The 18,036-nt window shown below is 48.9% G+C and overlaps 1 protein-coding gene across 1 annotated transcript in view; it reads right to left on the minus strand.

The window, feature by feature from the left end:
• Sorl1 (sortilin related receptor 1) overlaps nt 1–18,036 on the minus strand; it is a 159,854-nt gene that overhangs the window by 21,634 nt on the left and 120,184 nt on the right. The window contains exons 29-37 of the mRNA XM_032911077.1: nt 16,582–16,713; nt 15,530–15,664; nt 14,310–14,465; nt 10,022–10,171; nt 4,246–4,377; nt 3,589–3,715; nt 3,280–3,449; nt 1,363–1,475; nt 731–835 (exon numbers count right to left, since the gene is read on the minus strand). Of these exons, the coding sequence (XP_032766968.1) occupies nt 731–835; nt 1,363–1,475; nt 3,280–3,449; nt 3,589–3,715; nt 4,246–4,377; nt 10,022–10,171; nt 14,310–14,465; nt 15,530–15,664; nt 16,582–16,713 (1,220 nt within the window). The remainder of the gene's footprint in view (nt 1–730; nt 836–1,362; nt 1,476–3,279; nt 3,450–3,588; nt 3,716–4,245; nt 4,378–10,021; nt 10,172–14,309; nt 14,466–15,529; nt 15,665–16,581; nt 16,714–18,036) is intronic.

Genomic DNA, 18,036 nt, shown 5'->3' on the forward strand with positions numbered 1-18,036 from the left:
TGTGTGTGTGTTTGAGTATGCGTGAGTGTATATGAGTGTATGTGAGTGTGTGTGTTTGAGTATGTGTGAGTGTATGTGAGAGTGTGAGTATATGAGTGTGTGTATTTGTGTGTGTATGTGTGTATGAGTGTGTATGAATGTGTGTGAGTATATGAGTGTATGTATTCATGTGTGTGTGTGAGTGTGTATGAATGTGTGTGTGTGTGCGTGTGTGTGTGTATGCGTGAGTGCATACATGCATAAGACCTTTAAGCTCTATATCCATAGACGCATGTACACCCATATGAAAGGAGTCCTAGAGAAATTATCAGTACAGGGAGTCTCCAGGGGGTCTGTCTTAATGGCTTCAGTAAATACCCTTTACATAAAATCTATCTCCTTTCTGCTAAATATATTAATACTGCGTTTCATAAGAACCTCACAAAATTGGTTTATAAATGCCACTTAGCACCGTATCGCCCCGTAGCTAAGGATAAGCAGGAAAGAGGCGTGCACAGAAGGACGGAGCCCAGAGGCCACTGAGTGTCTGGTTAGAAGCGGGTAGGACTGCACTACTGCAAGTTCTTGGTTATCTCAGAGGGAAGCTGGACTTCCCTCTTAAAGACAGCAAACTGTGTATCGTGAAGAACACTAGGACTCATTTCTTAACGGTAAGCATAGCACTGACAAAGGGAGCCATCTCCTTATGGTTTAGGACTGGCCAGAGGCTGGAGAGGATGAGGATGCTCACTCGGACGGTGTAGAGGGCATTGAGCAGTAAGTTCTTTATCTCTGTAGAGTTGCTGGCAGCTCTCTGGGAGGCCCACATCTTGGATCCACTCCGGCTGTATTCCACCTACAAGGAGAAGTATCAGCGTAACGAAGAGGTAATCAGAGGTCTGGCCTGTCCAATACTTTGTAAAGACTCACACGGAGAAGGGAGGGGTAGGGCACTGTGAAGGCTAGTGTTAATTGGCAACCTGAGAGGACCTAGGCTCTCCTGGGAGAGGAGGCTGTGGGTACCCCTGCAGGTGTCTATCTCGATTAGGATAAGTGAGGTGTAGCCTGCACATCCTTTTCCTGGGCTGATGCTGGGCTGGACAAACGGCACCCACTGCTGCTTCCTGACTACGGATGCAATGAGTCTGGCTATTTCAGCTCTTAGGTCCTTGAACTCCCTGCCACTGTGGGCTACATTCTTGAACAGTGAGTAAACCTTTCTCCCTTAAGTTGCTTTGTCAGCATATTTTATCACAGCGATGGGAAAACAAAGTAAGAGGTGTGTAGCGACCTGGCAGATGGGGTCATGCTCCACGGCACCAAACCACATCCTAGTGACCTGAAGCTCTCTGACACCCACCCCAATGTCCAGACAGTACTTACAATGTACTCACGGATGAGGCCATGGGTGTGGACGGGAGGAGCCCAGTGCCCAAGAATCACACCTTCCTCTTCACTGTTCAGGGAGAGCTGGAGATTCCGAGGGGCATCCGGCACTAGAAAACAGCCAAGCCAGAAGCCATGTTCAAATTACTTGATCATATGCATAAAAAAGAAACTCTGCCAATAAGCAATTGGGACTGATACATGAATTCAGGAAAAATTAAATGGATGGTGTAGAGGGCTTAGAGCAGTAAGTTCTTTATTTCTTTAGAGCTGCTGGCAGCTCTCTAGGAGGCCCACATCTTGGATCCACTCCAAGGTAAATTATGAATAGTTTAACATCACTAATCTTGAGGGAGGTGCAAATCCATATGATGGGATATCCTTTAACCCAATAATGGCAGGACTGATTGAAAGGACAAGAAACCAACAGGAGTTTGCACAAGGCAGAGATAGAAGAACCTACTACTGGTGAGATTATCGCCCACAACAGCATCGGGGGTTTCTCAAACTCTAGCATTAGTGCTATGCCATGAGTCAGCATCCTCACTATGACTCAGCATCCTCACTGACTCAGCATCTCCACTATGACTCAGCATCCTCACTATGACTCAGCATTCCCATTATGACTCAGCATCTTCACTATGACTCAGCATCTCCACTATGACTCAGCATCCTCACTATGACTCAGCATCCTCACTATGACTCAGCATTCCCACTATGACTCAGCATCCTTGCTGACTCAGCATCCTTGCTGACTCAGCATCCTCACTATGACTCAGCATCTCCACTATGACTCAGCATCCTCACTATGACTCAGCATCCCCACTATGACTCAGCATCCCCACTATGACTCAGCATCCTCACTATGACTCAGCATCCCCACTATGACTCACATCCTCGCCATGACTCAGCATCCCCACCATGACTCAGCATCCTCAGTACTGGGACTATATATCCGAAGAAATCTATATACCTACAATCTATGTTTCTGCAGCAACTCACAGTAGCCAAGATGGGAAATCAACACAGACATCCCTCAGCAGACAAACAGAAAATGTGGTACATAGATACAGTGTAATAATATTGGGTCATAAAGAATGACACTTTGCCATTCGTGGAGCATGGATAAACCTGGAGGGCATTATATACATCAAGTGAAATAAGCCAAGCACCAAAAGACGAGTCCTGGCTGTTCTCACTTGTTTGGAGAGAGTGCAGAATGATCTCACAGCAGTGCAGAGACTACTGCAAGAGTAGAGCGGCAGGATAGGGCTGAGAGAAAAACGGGTGAAGGGACAAATGGAAGAAGGCCTGGGGTTAAACAGCACGGCTGGACAACTGTCATTCAATTAATATTTAAATACTAAATAAGTTTGCACATACAAACTTATTAAATACGTTTTCTTATACAAAGAACAGCCTACTCTGAAGGAAGCAGCAGGTGGGAAACCCTCTTAGAACCTGTTAAGTTTTTGTAAACTTAGCAATAAAATGCTTGGTGAGCTCCACATTCAGTGAGAGATCCAATCTCAAAACAATAAGAGGGAGAGCATGACAGAGATACTCAGGGTTGGCCTCCGGTCTCCACCCAAGCATGTAAGGTATGCAGATGTGTGAGATGCACACCCACGCCTCCTCACAAACCCCAAATACCACTAACTTTTAAAACAAGTTATAAACAGATGTGACTGTGCACATCTGTCATCCTGGCTACCTGGGATGAAAAGACAGGAAGGTTGCAAATTCCAGGCCTCCCTGGGCTGCAGAGCAAGTTGAGGCCAGGTACAAATAAAATTTAAAAAGGACCCAGGGTACAGCTCAGTGGTAGGGTGCCTTCGGAAATGTCCAGGGCCCTGGGTTCAACCTCCAGGGTCACATGTTCATACCAAAGAACGAATCAGCTATAATACTTACACCCCTCTGGAGTCCTCAGGGTCACAAAGTCATTGGTGTTGTGCACCTTGCTAAGGCAGTGCACCTGGACCTTAACCTGGTACGTGGTGTCTGGCTTCAGGACCTTCAGCACAGTGCTTGTTTTATTGCTGTGTGTTTCCAGGGTCTTCCATATGCTCTCTCCAACCACCCTGACCAAAACAAATAGGACATTGTTACAGAGAGGCAGTGTGGGGTGACAGAGAGGCATGAGCCCACTAGAAGGGAGTTCTCCATAAACATCAATGGAGAACTCACAGGGTATCCAGGGCACCAGCTAAAGGGACCTACCTGTAGTACACATTGTATACACAAGAAGCAGATGGCATTTTTTTTGGCCGCGTCCAGGTCAAAGTCACATCCCCAGAGAAATCAGCTATCCATTGAAGATTCTGGACTTTATATACTGTTAACTCATCTACAGAGATACAGAGAGAGAGAGAAAGAGAAGTCCAAGAAAGTTCTATCTTACATATCCTTGAGGTTCAAAGATCTCCTTTGAGGTGGAACCACTACGGACTAAATTGTTAAGAGGACACAATCATTATCTGAAAAGATACCCAGAAAATATGACAGTACCCATAGTCCCTTTCCCAAATTTACCACCGTATTTCCTTACACATTTTACCTCCCCTATGTCTGATCAGTTTTAGGCCTCATTGTCAATAGAAGACACTGTCTACACAACAGGCTTGAGTTAACCCCACATGCAGCACAGAGGTCTGTGGGAGCAGCAGCAGTGTGTACTTCTGCAGCGGTAGAGATCATGGGGGACACACTCCCAGGCTTCATTGTCAGGGAATGACTGGCTGTGTGCTCCATCAGAATCAGACCACACCTCCCCTCGGTTGGCTCTCCCAGGTTGAGCACAGTTTCAAGTGGAGACAGAGTTCCGGGGGTCCCAGCTAGAAGTTCCCACTGGATGTGTAGAGCGGGGCTGTGACTCACCACTGCAGGCCTTCTCATCACTCTCATCAGAGCAATCCAGGAAGCCATCACAGCGCTCCGAGAGCACAATGCATGCCTCGCCGTCCTCACACTTGAACTCCCTGCTCATACACGTCAAGGTGCTGTGAGTGGCTGAAATACAGAGAACTTCCTTAAACCCAGAGAGAAGGCATGTGCTGTGGCTGGGCCAGGGTCATCACATTTAAGGAAAGTAGGCTGGCTCCTTGGAACTACTGATTTCCAAGATTCTCTGGAAGGAGAAGCCAAATAGTGCTGGCCATGTGTTAGCGTGCATTTAATCGACTAGCATTTCCCTGCAGGAAGACTGGGAGTTTCAGAGTCAATTAGACCAGACGAGGGTTTTACTTGTTTTTGAGACAGAGTCTCGAGAATTTCAGCCTTGCCTCTAACTCGATGTGTCCCAGAGAATAACTGTGAACTTCTGATCCTTCTGTCTCCATCTCCTGGGTGCTGCAATTACAGGCAGGTACACCTATGCCCCAGTTGATGCGGTACTGGGGATCAAACCCAGGGCTTTTTGCATCCGAGGCGTTCTGGCTAGCTCTATGTCAACTGGAAGGATCGTGATGTTGAATGCCCAACCTATATTATCTACTACCCAACTGGGCCCCAGCTAACTCCACCGGTCCTTCAAAGCAGAGAACTTGCCTGCTGCTGCCAGAAAGAGAGGGATTTGAAGGTGGAGGAGCCATGAGCCTCTGGGAGACGGCTGCCCAGATGTTGGGAAAAGAAAAGAATCAGCTAGCCTGGGAGTCTCCAAAGAGATCAGCTAGGAGAACATTTACAGTTCTGTTTCCTCACAGTTATCTCAGGCCATTTTTAAAAGTTAGATTCCTAGGACTTGCTCCACACGTACTGCGGTGGGGTATGCAGCTTTCAATCTCCACGTGACATCCAGGATCAAGTGTCTCTGCCGTAGAACGAGCCCTGCATTCCTGTTAAGAACAGCGGTTCTTACCCTTCCTAATGTTTCTGCCCTTTAATACAGTTCCTCAGGCCGTGGTGACCCCAACTATAAAATTATCTCCTTGCTACTTCACAACTATAATTTTGCCACTGCTATTAATCATAAGGTAAATATCTGATATGCAACCCTAAAGGGGTCACGACCCACAGACTGAGAACCACTGGCCTCTATAGCTTCCTTTGGACTTGTGGTGAACATAGTGTGAGACCCAGGAAGAAAGTGGGTGGTGTTCTCATCCACAGTCAAGACGCTCAAAGGGAAGGCATAGAGAATCCTCAGAGATGTTTCCAGATCGTAAAACACGCAGGATGGGCCAGGGAGGAAGGGAGTAGCAGGAGAGGTTAAGGACTGTTGCAACAACTCCGTTCAATGGCTGGCTTTCACAGGGAAGGTTCGAGGTGTCTTTACAGGAGTGTCTAGGGTAGAGGAGCAAATTTGTTTGGTACTTGGAAAACATGAACTGGTGTAGGGAAGGGCTGGTTCCAGTATCTCTGTGACACGCCCCGGTTTCCCTGTGGGTAACAAGCTCTCTCTCGACAGTCAACTTAGGTAGCAAAGGCAAGGAAGCAAAGCCTCTGTGTCTCTCCGCACAAGCGTTAAGTTTTTTCTAGATGACTTGTAGTCCCCAGCAGGGCATACTGTATGTAAGTAGGTGACACTGTTTTGTGCTGGGAATAAAACAAGCAAAGACTCACCACGTGTGTCGTTCAAGGTCAGTTCTGAAAGCTTCCAGCCCACTGGAATGCACAGGCGTAGAATCCATGGACACACAAGGGATCAGGAAGGGCCAAAACCCTTCATGAAGAGGTGTGTGTGTGTGTGTGTGTGTGTGTGTGTGTGTGTGTGTGTGTGTGTGTGTGTTATGAATGCAGGTTTACATATGGGCCTATGTGCTTGTGTCTATGTGAGTGCGTATGTGTGGAGGGGCTAGGCTGGCCTTGGGTATGTTCCCCAATCATTCTTCCTGTTACTCATTATAGTAGGATCTCCCAGCTGAATCCAGAGCTCATTGATTGGTGGAGGCTAGCTAGACAGGGAGTCTCCGGGTCCCTGTCTCTATCTTCTAAATGCTGAAATTATAGATGAGGCTTCCACACCTGCCCAGCTTTCATGTGGATGCAGAGGATCCAAATTATGATCCTCACACTGGCATGATAAATGCTTTACCCATGAAGCCATCTCCCTTGCAACCCTAATGAAGATTTTTATGACTAGAAATCCCCCTTCTACAGGAAGTGCATGGTGTTACAGATGTCTATTATAATCTGAGCTGAAACCGTTTTGTCTTGGGAAGCATAAGGGCAAGGGCTATGTGTCCTATGAAGGTGATTTAAAAAGATGTTTGAGAACCATTGCCGCCATCACCTCACCAGCCCCAGATGCCCCCCGTATCTATTCAGTGAGCATGGCATGATACAGGCACTACTGTCTGTGACAGTGACATGACATGACTGCAAAGGACCTGCCCTCCCAGCGTGACCTCCAATGAGAGGAACTGGGGAGTGCAGGAGAAAAGGCGAAGGACATCCCAAAGTTCTTCTGGGGACATGGGATGCTGGATGGTAGGCTGGCGACACAGAAAGGTGCCAAACTGTTCTTAAGGGGACTGCCTTGAAAACCACAAGATTCCTGCCACAGACATCTCCCACTGGGCACTAACTCGAAGCAACAACAGAGGCGACAGTGAACGGAGTGACTGGGCATCTGAGGCGGCTTTGTGAAATGTGCCTTGAAACTTTAGGGACAAAAAATAGCTTTAAAACCCAAAAGTAAGACTGCCGTTGATACTTGAATTGATTAACAGACACGTGACTGCCGGGCACCGAGCACAGAATGTGTTGGAAACACGTATTTTCTCTTTGATAAGGTGATCACAAGGGTGGAACAAAGGAATTATGGGTAATAGTACATTTGATTTTTAAGACCCTTAACTAAGCAACACCCCTGTGAGTAAGATAGATTTGGAACAAGTTGAAAACAGTGATTTAAAAGGATGCCAATTAGCGAGTTCCAATCACCCAGGAGGGAGGCTCTGCTTCTTTTCTTTCCTGTTAATTATTTCTAACATTCACCTGATGCCCCCGCTCGCTCTTGGCTAAGCTGTTCCCACTGTGGTTTTAGCGGAGTTTGAGTATGAGGTAAATCCGCCCGGCTATCAGAATGCCCCAGGGGTTCGCTTTCTTCAGTCTTTCCATGCAAATGTAGGAGTTTCTGCTAACTTGTACTTAATTTCTCTGTGTCGTGCTTATATTCCCCCTTGATAAGAACATGGAAGGACAGCAAAGCCACAGAATAAGGTCCCATGCTACTGACCAGGGGTGGGGTGAGGGATGAGGGGCAAATGGTGAAGGTTGGGTTGTTCTCCTCGAAGCTTAATCTTCCTTTTGCTAAACGGGAGATGATACCAAAATTACAAGGAGATTTGGAGACTGGGGGAACATAAGCACAGGAAGTGAGAGTGGTGAATGACATAGTAAAACTCACAACGATATGTTAATTTGCCTTCCTTCTTAGGTGTGTGCACAAGCGTGTGTGTGCACATATACGGCTGTGAGCACAGAGGTCAGAGGACAAGCCTAAATCTCATCCTCACGAATGCCATCTACCTCCCTTGAGACCAGGGCTTCTGGAGGCTCAGAGGTCACCAACTAGGCTAAGCTGGCTGGTCCACGATCCTCCTGCCTCTGGCTCTCCACTACCAGGAGTAGAAGCACAGATCTCTCTGATCTCTCAGTTCTCATGGGTCCTGTGCACTGATGTTAGGTCACAGGCACATTTCCAACGGAGCCAAGTCTCAGAGCTATTTCCCTGGAGTCTTTGTTATTTTAGCAGAGACCCCTCCGTGTTACCTGCAGGTATGACGTGCATGCTTTCGAATTTTTGGGCCAAGGTGCTGAAGACATTTTAAAATGAACAGACAGTATCCTTTTAAAAAATGATTCTTCTGAGTCACATCTATTAGCTAAGAGCTAAATTGGAGGAAGCAGCTGATGGCTGGACATAATGGCTATGTCCTGAACTGGCAGTTGTCCCTGTCTGCTCCCCTGATGTACCCAGGGAAGCTCCTTAGAGTAGGTGAGGGACGGACAGACACACGGGTTGTCCTGCTAACTGAAGCTCAGGGGCCAGGACCAATTCCATCATGAAATGGCAACACTTGGTCGGATTCACTTTGGGGGCTGCTCAGTCTTTTCTTTTCCTTAAGAATCTTTAAGAGACAAACATTGAGAGCAGGATTGTAGGCATAATGTTTCTGTGCACTGTGTAAAGGGCGTCCTTGTGTTATTCAAATGCTGATCTCTCTGCCCTCAAATCTTGTTTCAGTCCAGACACACAGGACACTGTAGTGCTTAGGTCAAGAATCTCCTGTCTCAAGTTTGCGTAAGCGATTCTTACCATTTATTCTCTGCCTTGTTGATAAATGCTCATCACCCAGTGGCTGGGCAGACAAGACAGTATGGTAGGATGTCTGCCAGCCAGGGAAAGGAGGGGTGGGGGGGAGATTTTCATGTCACCATGAGGAGGAGGGGGTCTGAGAAGACCAGATCAATAATATGCAGTTATCATGTGTTCATGGCTGGGAGGAAGCCAAACTGGCTCAGAGGTTAAGGTAGATCATTTAACTGTTCAGCTACTGGGGTGTAGCTTCAAATAAATCTTGGTTTCTCTGTGTGGTTATTGGGGATTAGCAAAGGTAAGGAAGTACAGCCACTGGCCTAATCTAGTTCTTCTAGTTATATTAAAAATGATTTATTTTTTACACAGAATAGTGAGGAGTGGAGGTTCCTGAAGGCTTCCAAGCCAGCAGCTTGTTGGGGACAGGGAAGATACTCTACAACTCTGCTATGTGTGGACTGAGCAAAATGAGATGCCTGTGAGGAAAAGCTCCTGTTTTCCCTGGTGCTACTGGACATGCGGTGGGCTAAGACATCTTCGTCTGCAGTGAGTAGGTGACTGATAGACAGGATCCCTGTAAATCAAACCCCCATCCACGAGGAGTGTCCCCCGTCAGAAACGCAGGTGAGTAGCAGGTAGGGTGGCATCATTCTAATCTCCCTCCCCTTTCCCAGGACACAGGTAGTTTCCTGCGTAGCCGGCCACTAAAGGTGCTGACTGGGTGCCGAGCATTAAACTTAGGCTCTCTGTCTTCTCACATCCAGGCTGCCTACTTTCTCCCCTGGCCCTGTGCGTCAGTTAGCAGGACAGCCTGTGTGTCTGTCCATCCATCGCCTACTCTGAGAAGCTTCCCTGGATACACCAGAGGAGCAGGCAGCGGGATAACTGTCAGTTCGGCACATAGCCATTTTATAGGTGTCACCTCCCAGGGTGCTCAGGTTCCCTGTGTGGCTTACTGTGCTCCCCTAAGGATAATTAATTACTCCAGGGATAAAGCCTGAGGTTCTAACACAGCACTGTAGGTGATCTGCCCAACAGAATATTCTAAATGTCTGAGATGATGCTCACTGACTATTTCCAAAAGGCCATGGCTTTACCAGCAAGTGCTTTTAGGATTTAAAACCATTTAGAAGGAAAAAAACCCCTCATTTAAGTTACGTTTCTTCCACTCAGAATCTCTCTGCTGGAGATGCATGTGCCTGGTATTTAACGTTTAGTCAGCTTATTGAATCCAGTAGCACTATCACATGTGATGTTTCCCATTCACCAGGGCCCTCAAGGACAGTAACAGTAAACATGGTTACCCCAAGGCAGACAGGAGACAACTGCCCAAAGATGAAGCAGGAGGAGGGGCCTCGGGACTCTAGAAAATGGCCGTGAGAGGATACTCACGGCAGTTGGCTTCGTCCTGGCCGTCTTGGCAATCCTGGTGGCCATCACAGCGCTTCCAGTTGGGGATACACTTCTTTGGTTGGCGGCACTCGAACTCAAATCGGTCACACTGCCCAAGCTGGGTGGGAGTGGAGGCGGCAGTGGAATTTGCTAGGAAAATGTTTTTAAATTACTTTTTGGTATGGAGGAAGCTTGCCTATAAGAGCAACCCATTCCGCTAGTCAATCTGCTGGGGGTGGGGTGGGGGGCGGACACTGGCCCGCTATGGACAGAGAAAGCGAATGGGACGCTAATGCCTTATGATGCTCCTCTCGGGGCCCCACCACAGTCTCACTTGGGAGATTCTCTTTAAAGACCCAGGCATGGAGAGGAAGAAAGGAGAGCACAGGGTCAACGCATGTGATTCAGGAAGGTCGGAGGGGCTGCATCCCCCTGAAGCCATTGGAAGAGGACGCTCGGGGTTGGGGATTTAGCTCAGTGGTAGAGCGCTTGCCTAGCAAGCACAAGGCCCTGGGTTCGGCCCCCAGCTCTGAAAAAAAAAAAAAGAAAATAAAATAAAGACAGAGCCTCTTCTTGCCCGGCCTGGTCTTGAACTGGGAATGGCCTTCAGCCTCCACTACCGGAAGAGGACACTCTGAGCCAGCCGGCTCAATATCACAGGGTCCCCCAAAGGTCCAGAAATCATCAGGTGAGCGAGATGACTGGAAAAGGGCCAGAAGTTTCAAAGCAGCCTCCTCACTACCATCTCCTTCTGGATCCAGCCCCTGGAGACAACTGCCCATGTCTGAATAGGCCAGAAGCCTGGCTGACTGTGATTTGCAAAGAATCAAAACAAAGGGGCTGTCTAAGCAGTCATACCTGAGAAAGAAGACGCTACTGGAAACAGAGGTACTGACTCAGTCAGCCAAGGAGGAGTCAGGACACTTCCTGAGAGCCCTGACATGGGGCCTTACAGTGTAGGCAGGAGGCCTAGGCTCGCCTCTAAGTACACTGAGCAGCTTCAAGGCTAAACAAGGAAATTACCAAGGCCTGGGGTCTCCTAGCAAGAAGGCCAGCCGCAAAGCACAAGGCTGGCACACTGAGCAGTGAGCTCAGAATCACTCAACAGCATTTCAGTTCCTGTCCTGAAACACGTGTAGCAGTAAAGAATTACCTAAGGAAAACCTTTAGCCTCAAAAACAAAATAAAATGCAACATGTGTATGTATGCATGCACACGTGCACACACACAAGTGTGTACACACTCACACATACATGCATACACACATACTCATACACACAGACACACAGGAGTGTGCACACACATGTGTAAACACTCATATACACACAGACACACACAAGTGTGCACGCACATGCTTACACACACAAGTATGCATATACACATATACACAGATGCACACACATACACATACATACAAATACACACAAGCATGCATGCACATACTCATTCACACACACACACACACACACACACACACACACACACACACACACACACACACCCCTCCAAGAAAGGCTGTTTGGAGGAAATAGAGACTTTATAAAAAGCAGCTATCAGGAGGTTGAGGAGATGGCTCAGTGGCTAAGAACCACTGCCCCGAGGACTTGATTCCGAACACCCAGCACCCCTGCCCAAAGCTGAGCAGATTCAGTGAGGGGCCGCTTCAGAGCACAAGCTGAAAGGCAACAGAAGAAGACACCCAACGCCAACGCCCTGCTGTGACCTCTGTGTGTGTACCCACACGCACACAAATCGAATACACGCATCCTGCACATACACACCCACCACCAAACACACACAGAAGCAAGCCTCAAAGCCAAATGTCTGTAGTCCGCTCATGGACATATTCTCCGTGCAAGTGAGAACAGGTGTGGTACTGAAAGGAACGATAGTAAAAGTGAAAGACCAGAGTAAGAGAAACGAAGACACTCGGAGAGGAGCTGGCAATGAAACAAATATCACAGAAAACGTAAAGAAAACCGAAAACCTTTACATCTAAAGAAGATTAAAAAAAAAAAAAAAAAAAAAAGCAAGAGTAAGGGTTGCAGATGTGGCGACTCATGCCTGAAATCCCAGCCAGTCAGGAGACAGAGGCAGGAGGATTAGCACAAGTGTGAGCCCCGTCTGGTCTACACGGCTAATCGCAGGGCTACGTAGAGAGATTTTGTTTGAGAAAAAGAGACAAAGCAAATCAAAAAGAGCATGAGGAGATAGATCCAATCAGCAGACAGTGACAGACAACAAGGCCACCAGGAAAGACCGAGGCTTACGCCACTAACTGAACAGTCCCAGAAAAAGCCCCTCAGACCCCAGCCCGTGGATCTCCCCACCAGAAGGAGAAGAAACGCACATCGAAGCTCATCCTAATAAGAGTCGGAACCCAGGAGCCAAGAGGAAGATATGCTAAGCGAGCAGGAAATTTAAAGTGAGGCCACACGCAGACCGTCAGCTCAAGCTGGCCCTGGTTTCCTAAAAGTGACTCAAAGGACCACCGCAGATGCCCCACGATTCTAAAGAAACGTCATTGACAAGCCGGTGTTCTAAATCCAGCTCAGATGCCAATCTGACCTGAAGGCAGGACAAAAACAGTTCAAACACGTCAGTCTCCAGATGTATTCCCTACATACTCTCTTCCGGGAGCGTTCCATACTAACTGTGAGAGAGGAGAGGAGAGAGGAGAAAACTCGAGACATAGTTGTGGACCGCTTCACGAAGACAACCGCAGGAACATCCGGGTAACAGGTAAGAGCCGTAGTAACACGGCCTGAACCAGGCATGCTGACATGCTCCTGCTGTGAACTTAGCCGCTGCAGCATCAGATCCACCCAACCCAGTCTCTGCAGGCTGGGCTATAGCAAGGCTCCCAGGCTAGACTAGGATGCACACTGAGAGCCTCTCCAAAAGTAATTAAGGAAGGGAGGGGACAGAAGCAGACGGACGGGAGAGGCAAAAGAGCAAAGAGAAGGGAAGGGAGAGAAAGGAGAGGGAGGGGGAGACCTAAGGGGAGAAGAGGAGAGAGGACAGGAGGAAAGAGGAAGAGGAAATGCTGGGAGTTGAGAATTGCTCTCCTGGCTTGGGAGGACAGCTCAGTGGATAAAGTGCTTGCCTCACAGATGTGAGGACCTGTAACCCCAGGGTTCCTCGGGTGAGGTGAAAATGGAGAATTCCCAGAAGCTTGAGGGCCAGCTAGACTGGCTTATGCACCACCACACAGCAGAGACACTGGCTGTCTCAAGCAAGACCAGTGAGTTCCGTGGTTGTCCTCTGACCTCCACATCCCTACATGTGAAGATGCATGAGCATGCACACACATATACACACACTCACATGCACACACATACACACACACTCGTGCACACATGTACACAGACTCATGTACACATACACACATGCACACAAGGGGGTTTAAAAAACTAATTGATCTTCTACAAGACCACTGGGAGAGAGCAAGCTGACAAGTAGAGAAATGATGTGGGTGGCTGTGGACAAGACACACGGTATACATGTATGAAAAAAGCATAAAAAGCCACACTATCTCGTACAATGAATATAACGATTCTTAAAAACCAAAATTGAAAAAAAAATGAATTAGCAACCCACCAGTTAAAAACGACGGCCTAATTGTTAAGATATTTGTTTAATAGTCACAGAATCTCCCACCACTAAACCCTAAAGCCTCCTCTGATTTAGCAGGCGAGAAGCCACTGTCACTTTTGAACAGGGAAGAGGTGGGTGTGCAGGAGAAAGAGAGTCTCTACAGACCTAGAAGTGGGCTCTGAAAAGGACTGTGCAAAACATTCCAACTAAGTGTCAATTCTCCTCTCAAAAGCAAGCTTGGACTGCTTCTAGTTCAGGGAAAGCCTCCGTACCCCACCCCAGTTCTGTCTACAGGACAGGTGACTTCTCAAAGGTGGACCTCCGGCATCACAGTGGTTGTAAGCCTTTCAGCTGTTTCTGTGATCAGCCACTAGATGGCAGTGGCTACCCTTCTTTTAGAAGGAATGCCAGCCAGCCAGCCAGCAAGGGTAAAAATTGGGTCCTCTCCTCTGAGTTTTGTACACACACACAAAACATTGCTGCCTTACTATCCCAACTGTAATTCCCCACTGCAAGGGAAGCAGGGGTGGCAGGCAGAGTAGTAGGACTTTTCCGGCAGGAAGCACACAGAGAGGTTTAAAAGCTGGGATGCTTCCCTTGGGTTGGTTGCCACATGGTCTTGGTGCACAATGCTCCCAGAGTCCCCTCCCGAGAGAAAATGACAGCTGAGCAAACCAGGGCTACGACTCACCTAGAGAGGGGCAGGCTTCCTCATCTGAGCCATCAGCACAGTCCCTGTAGCCGTCGCACACCCAGGTGCCCATCACGCAGGCCCCGCTGCTGCAGCGGAAGTAATTGGGCAGACATGTGGACAGTCCGGGGGTGGGGGAGGGGAAAACGTGTGAATCTGAGAAGGAATAAGCAAGGAGATGCAAAGTGTTAGTAGAAGCTTGGTCTCCAATGAAAATGTGTCCCCAACCTATGCTGATGTCCCTGTTGCACCAGTGACAGACAGCCCGGAACATGAGCCCACGTAAACAGCACGTATATGGGGTATGGAAGGGGTTCCTGAAGAGATGGCAGCCTTTCAATACTGCTTAGCAGATTTAATCAACTACAGCACCTGCAATAATGTGACAGTTGCATGTGTTTGCTCTTGCAAGGGCTCCTGGCTGCTGCCAGAGGAAGAGGTGGACACACAACTAGGAAGGCCCAGGCGGCCAGAGCATTCTCACCCAAGCCTCGCGTGGCTCTAGCTACAACACCACAACGATTCAAGATGAGAAGCAAAAGGCAACAGAAGCACATGTTCTAAACCAGGGTCCCTAAGTATGCCAGAGAGCACAGGATCTGGGCACTCATCAAAGCCCACTGATACGGGGTCCTCTGACACTTCGAAGATATTCCAGGGAAATGCGTGTGGGGACTGCAAACCAAATGCTGAGCGCCAAGCTCTGGGCTCCTCGGAATCAGGAATGGGCAGCCTCGGAGACAGTGAAAATCGATCACATAGACGGGCAAACAGGAAGTGGGGATCCTGGGGCCGAGGGCCTGAGTTCAGTCCCTAGAACCTACACAAAATGCTAAACATGGCGGCTCATGCTTTTGTAAGCCCATGGGAGGAAGACAGGCACACAGCCATCTCTGGAGTCTGTTGGCCAGCCAGATTAGCCTAATTGGTGAGCCCCGGGTCCCCGGTAAGAGACTGTCTCATAAACCAAGGTGAAAAGAGACTGAAAACCGACAGCGGAGTTGACCCGTGGCCTCCATAAGCACCTGCACAAACACGCAAAACGAAAGAGAAATAGGGGGATGACATCACAGGAGAACTCACGTCACAGAAAACCCAACAGTAAGGATTGAGCCGGGCGCTCTAGGGAGGGTGGGAGTCTGCAGCCAGGCAGAGCCGTCCTGCTGTCCAGGAGGAGTGGGGCTTAGGCTGATGGGGTGGGGGGCCCCCAGGGCTCTCACCTCCACAGTCCTTCTCATCAGACCAGTCCCCGCAGTCATTCTCTCTGTCACATTTCCACCTGTTGGGGATGCAGCGGCCGTTCTCACAGTGGAACTGAAAGTAGCGGGAGCAGTTCGGGGCTTCTGTGGGGTTTTCTGCCGAGATCAAGCACAACAGTCATTTCCACTGCACCAGTGGGAACTCCAGGCTCCGCCTCTGCTTATCTCCCTAGGCCAAGTCCCATGGTGCCCGTCCGGCTCTCCCAGAGAACGTATGGCATCTTCAGGGATCCAAGGAGGGACAGAGAATGCCTGCAAACTCAACAGCACCCCATCTTCTTAGGCCCCAACTCCTATTTCTCTGACCTATTCTGGTACCCGGAGAACGGTAACTCTGAGTTCTAATGGTGACACTCTACCGAAGAAATAGCTTAAGTGTGAGTGAAGACAGTCCAAGGATGACGGTATGGTCTGTGATGGCCAGAGGGAAGCATGTTCCTCAGCACTGACCATCATGACAGCTAATCTCCTCTGTCAACACACAGTGGGATGCAGAATGGTCATGGAAACATCGTACCCCTGGGTATGCCCATTAGGGAGCTTCCAAAATGTTTAACAGAGCAGGAAAGCGTGGCAGGTTCCAAAGGAGAAACTAAACTGAGGATCCGCACTCACTCCTCGGCTTCCTGACTGCCTGGCCGTCTCAGACTGCTGCTGTCACGAGTTCCTTGCTGTGGCAGACGGCATCCTTACCCTATGTGCCAAAATGAACACTTCTTTCTAAAGGTGGCTCTCCTGTGCATTCTGCCACAAGAAAAGTAACCAAGACACCATTATCCCTGACCCATTATCTTCCCGACATGAGCTGTGGGCCTCGCAACTGTGCAAAGGGGGTGGAAGGAGCATTGCCCTAGAACCTACTGGATGCCACCTTCCCCCTTCACTCCACTCGTTCCTCCTGAGAGGACCTGACAGCCGGCAGCACGTGCTGCTGAGGAAGCGGAAGGCACTGGAGCGTCCCCGTCACTGTAACGTTAGGCTGGCTGAGGAAGGCAGGTCTTCTGGCTTCTTACCACAGTTGGCCTCGTCAGAGTAGTCTCCACAGTCATCCATCCCATCGCATTTCCAAATCAAGCTGATGCACACTCCGTTCTGACACTGGAAGCCGAACTCGTCACACTCCTTGTGGAACTCTGGGTCTTGGGCTAGAGGGCGAGAAATGTGGGTCAAGGTCAGGTGACTTCCACGCTGGAGAGTTCAGAGCAGCAGGGCTCCTTGGTAGCCAAGGTCCAACGCTGCCGAGAGCCGAGGGGGCCCTGACAAATCAAGGCGGGACCCAGTGTCAGCAGAGCACCGTTAACTCACCCATTCTGCCCACTCACACGGGACCAGGACAGGGCTGAACCCCTGAGCTCACACGCTGTGCCTGCTTCAGCAATGATTTTAATGAGGAAAATGTACATTCAAATGGAGTCATCAAGGTGGACTCTAATCTGGTATGACTAGTGTCCTTAGGAGAAGACTGTCACTTAAGCCCAGGTTTTTGGTGCCAACCTGGGCAACATGGCAAGACCCTGTTTCTTTAAATAAAAATATACAATGATAGAAGTTTAGACACAGATACATACAGGAGAAAGATCATGGGTTGAGGGAGGCCCCAGAGAGAACTCCCAACACGTCGAGAGTGGTCAACAGAGTTTCTGTTGGTTGAGGCACCCAGTCAGTCTACTGGACTTTGTCCTGATAGCTTGAGACCTATACAGACCTAGTGCTATGCTTTGAATGTGAAATGTCCCCAACAGGCTTGGTCCCTACTCGGTGCCATTAATCTAGGAGGCTATGGGAACCCTGGGAAGTAGAACATGACCAGGGAAAGTACAAACTCGGACTGGGCCTTTGAAGGTTGCACTGGGTCCACAAGTCCTTTTCACTCTGCGTCCCGTGTGTCGTGCTGTAAAATGTTCTCCCCTTCCACACTCCCACCGCAATTCTCTGCCCAAGCGTATGAAGACAGACAACCATGGGCCAAACCCCACGGAACCATGAGCCAAAGTAAATCCTCTTTAAAAGCTGTTTCTGGAGTTGGGGATTTAGCTCAGTGGTAGAGCGCTTGCCTAGCAAGCGCAAGGCCCTGGGTTCGGTCCCCAGCTCCGAAAAAAAAGAAAAAAAAAAGCTGTTTCTGCCAGCTACTCGGTCACAGCGACACTAAAGTGATGACTAGGGATAGCAGCAGGAAAGGGCGGCTGTAAAAGAAAGTATACAAAGTGGGGGTCCTCGCCAGGAAGACCAGGGGAGCAAAACTGTGCTACAGAGAGATTAGCCCATCAATATAAATGGAGGGCCAGTCTCTCCCATAAGGTGACACTTGACAAGGCCCTGGTCACTCCCCAGCCTCATCACAATCATGTATAACTAGCAGATGCAAAGCATCAGTGCTCTGTGAGAAAAGGAACAACGACAGCAGGCCTAGGCACTGAGACTTGACCTGCATTCAGGTCTTAGGTGCCCCACAGAGTGGCCGACTTGCG

Source organism: Rattus rattus, chromosome 8 (genome assembly GCF_011064425.1).
Source record: "Rattus rattus isolate New Zealand chromosome 8, Rrattus_CSIRO_v1, whole genome shotgun sequence".
In the NCBI taxonomy this organism is placed as follows: Eukaryota; Metazoa; Chordata; class Mammalia; order Rodentia; family Muridae; genus Rattus; species Rattus rattus.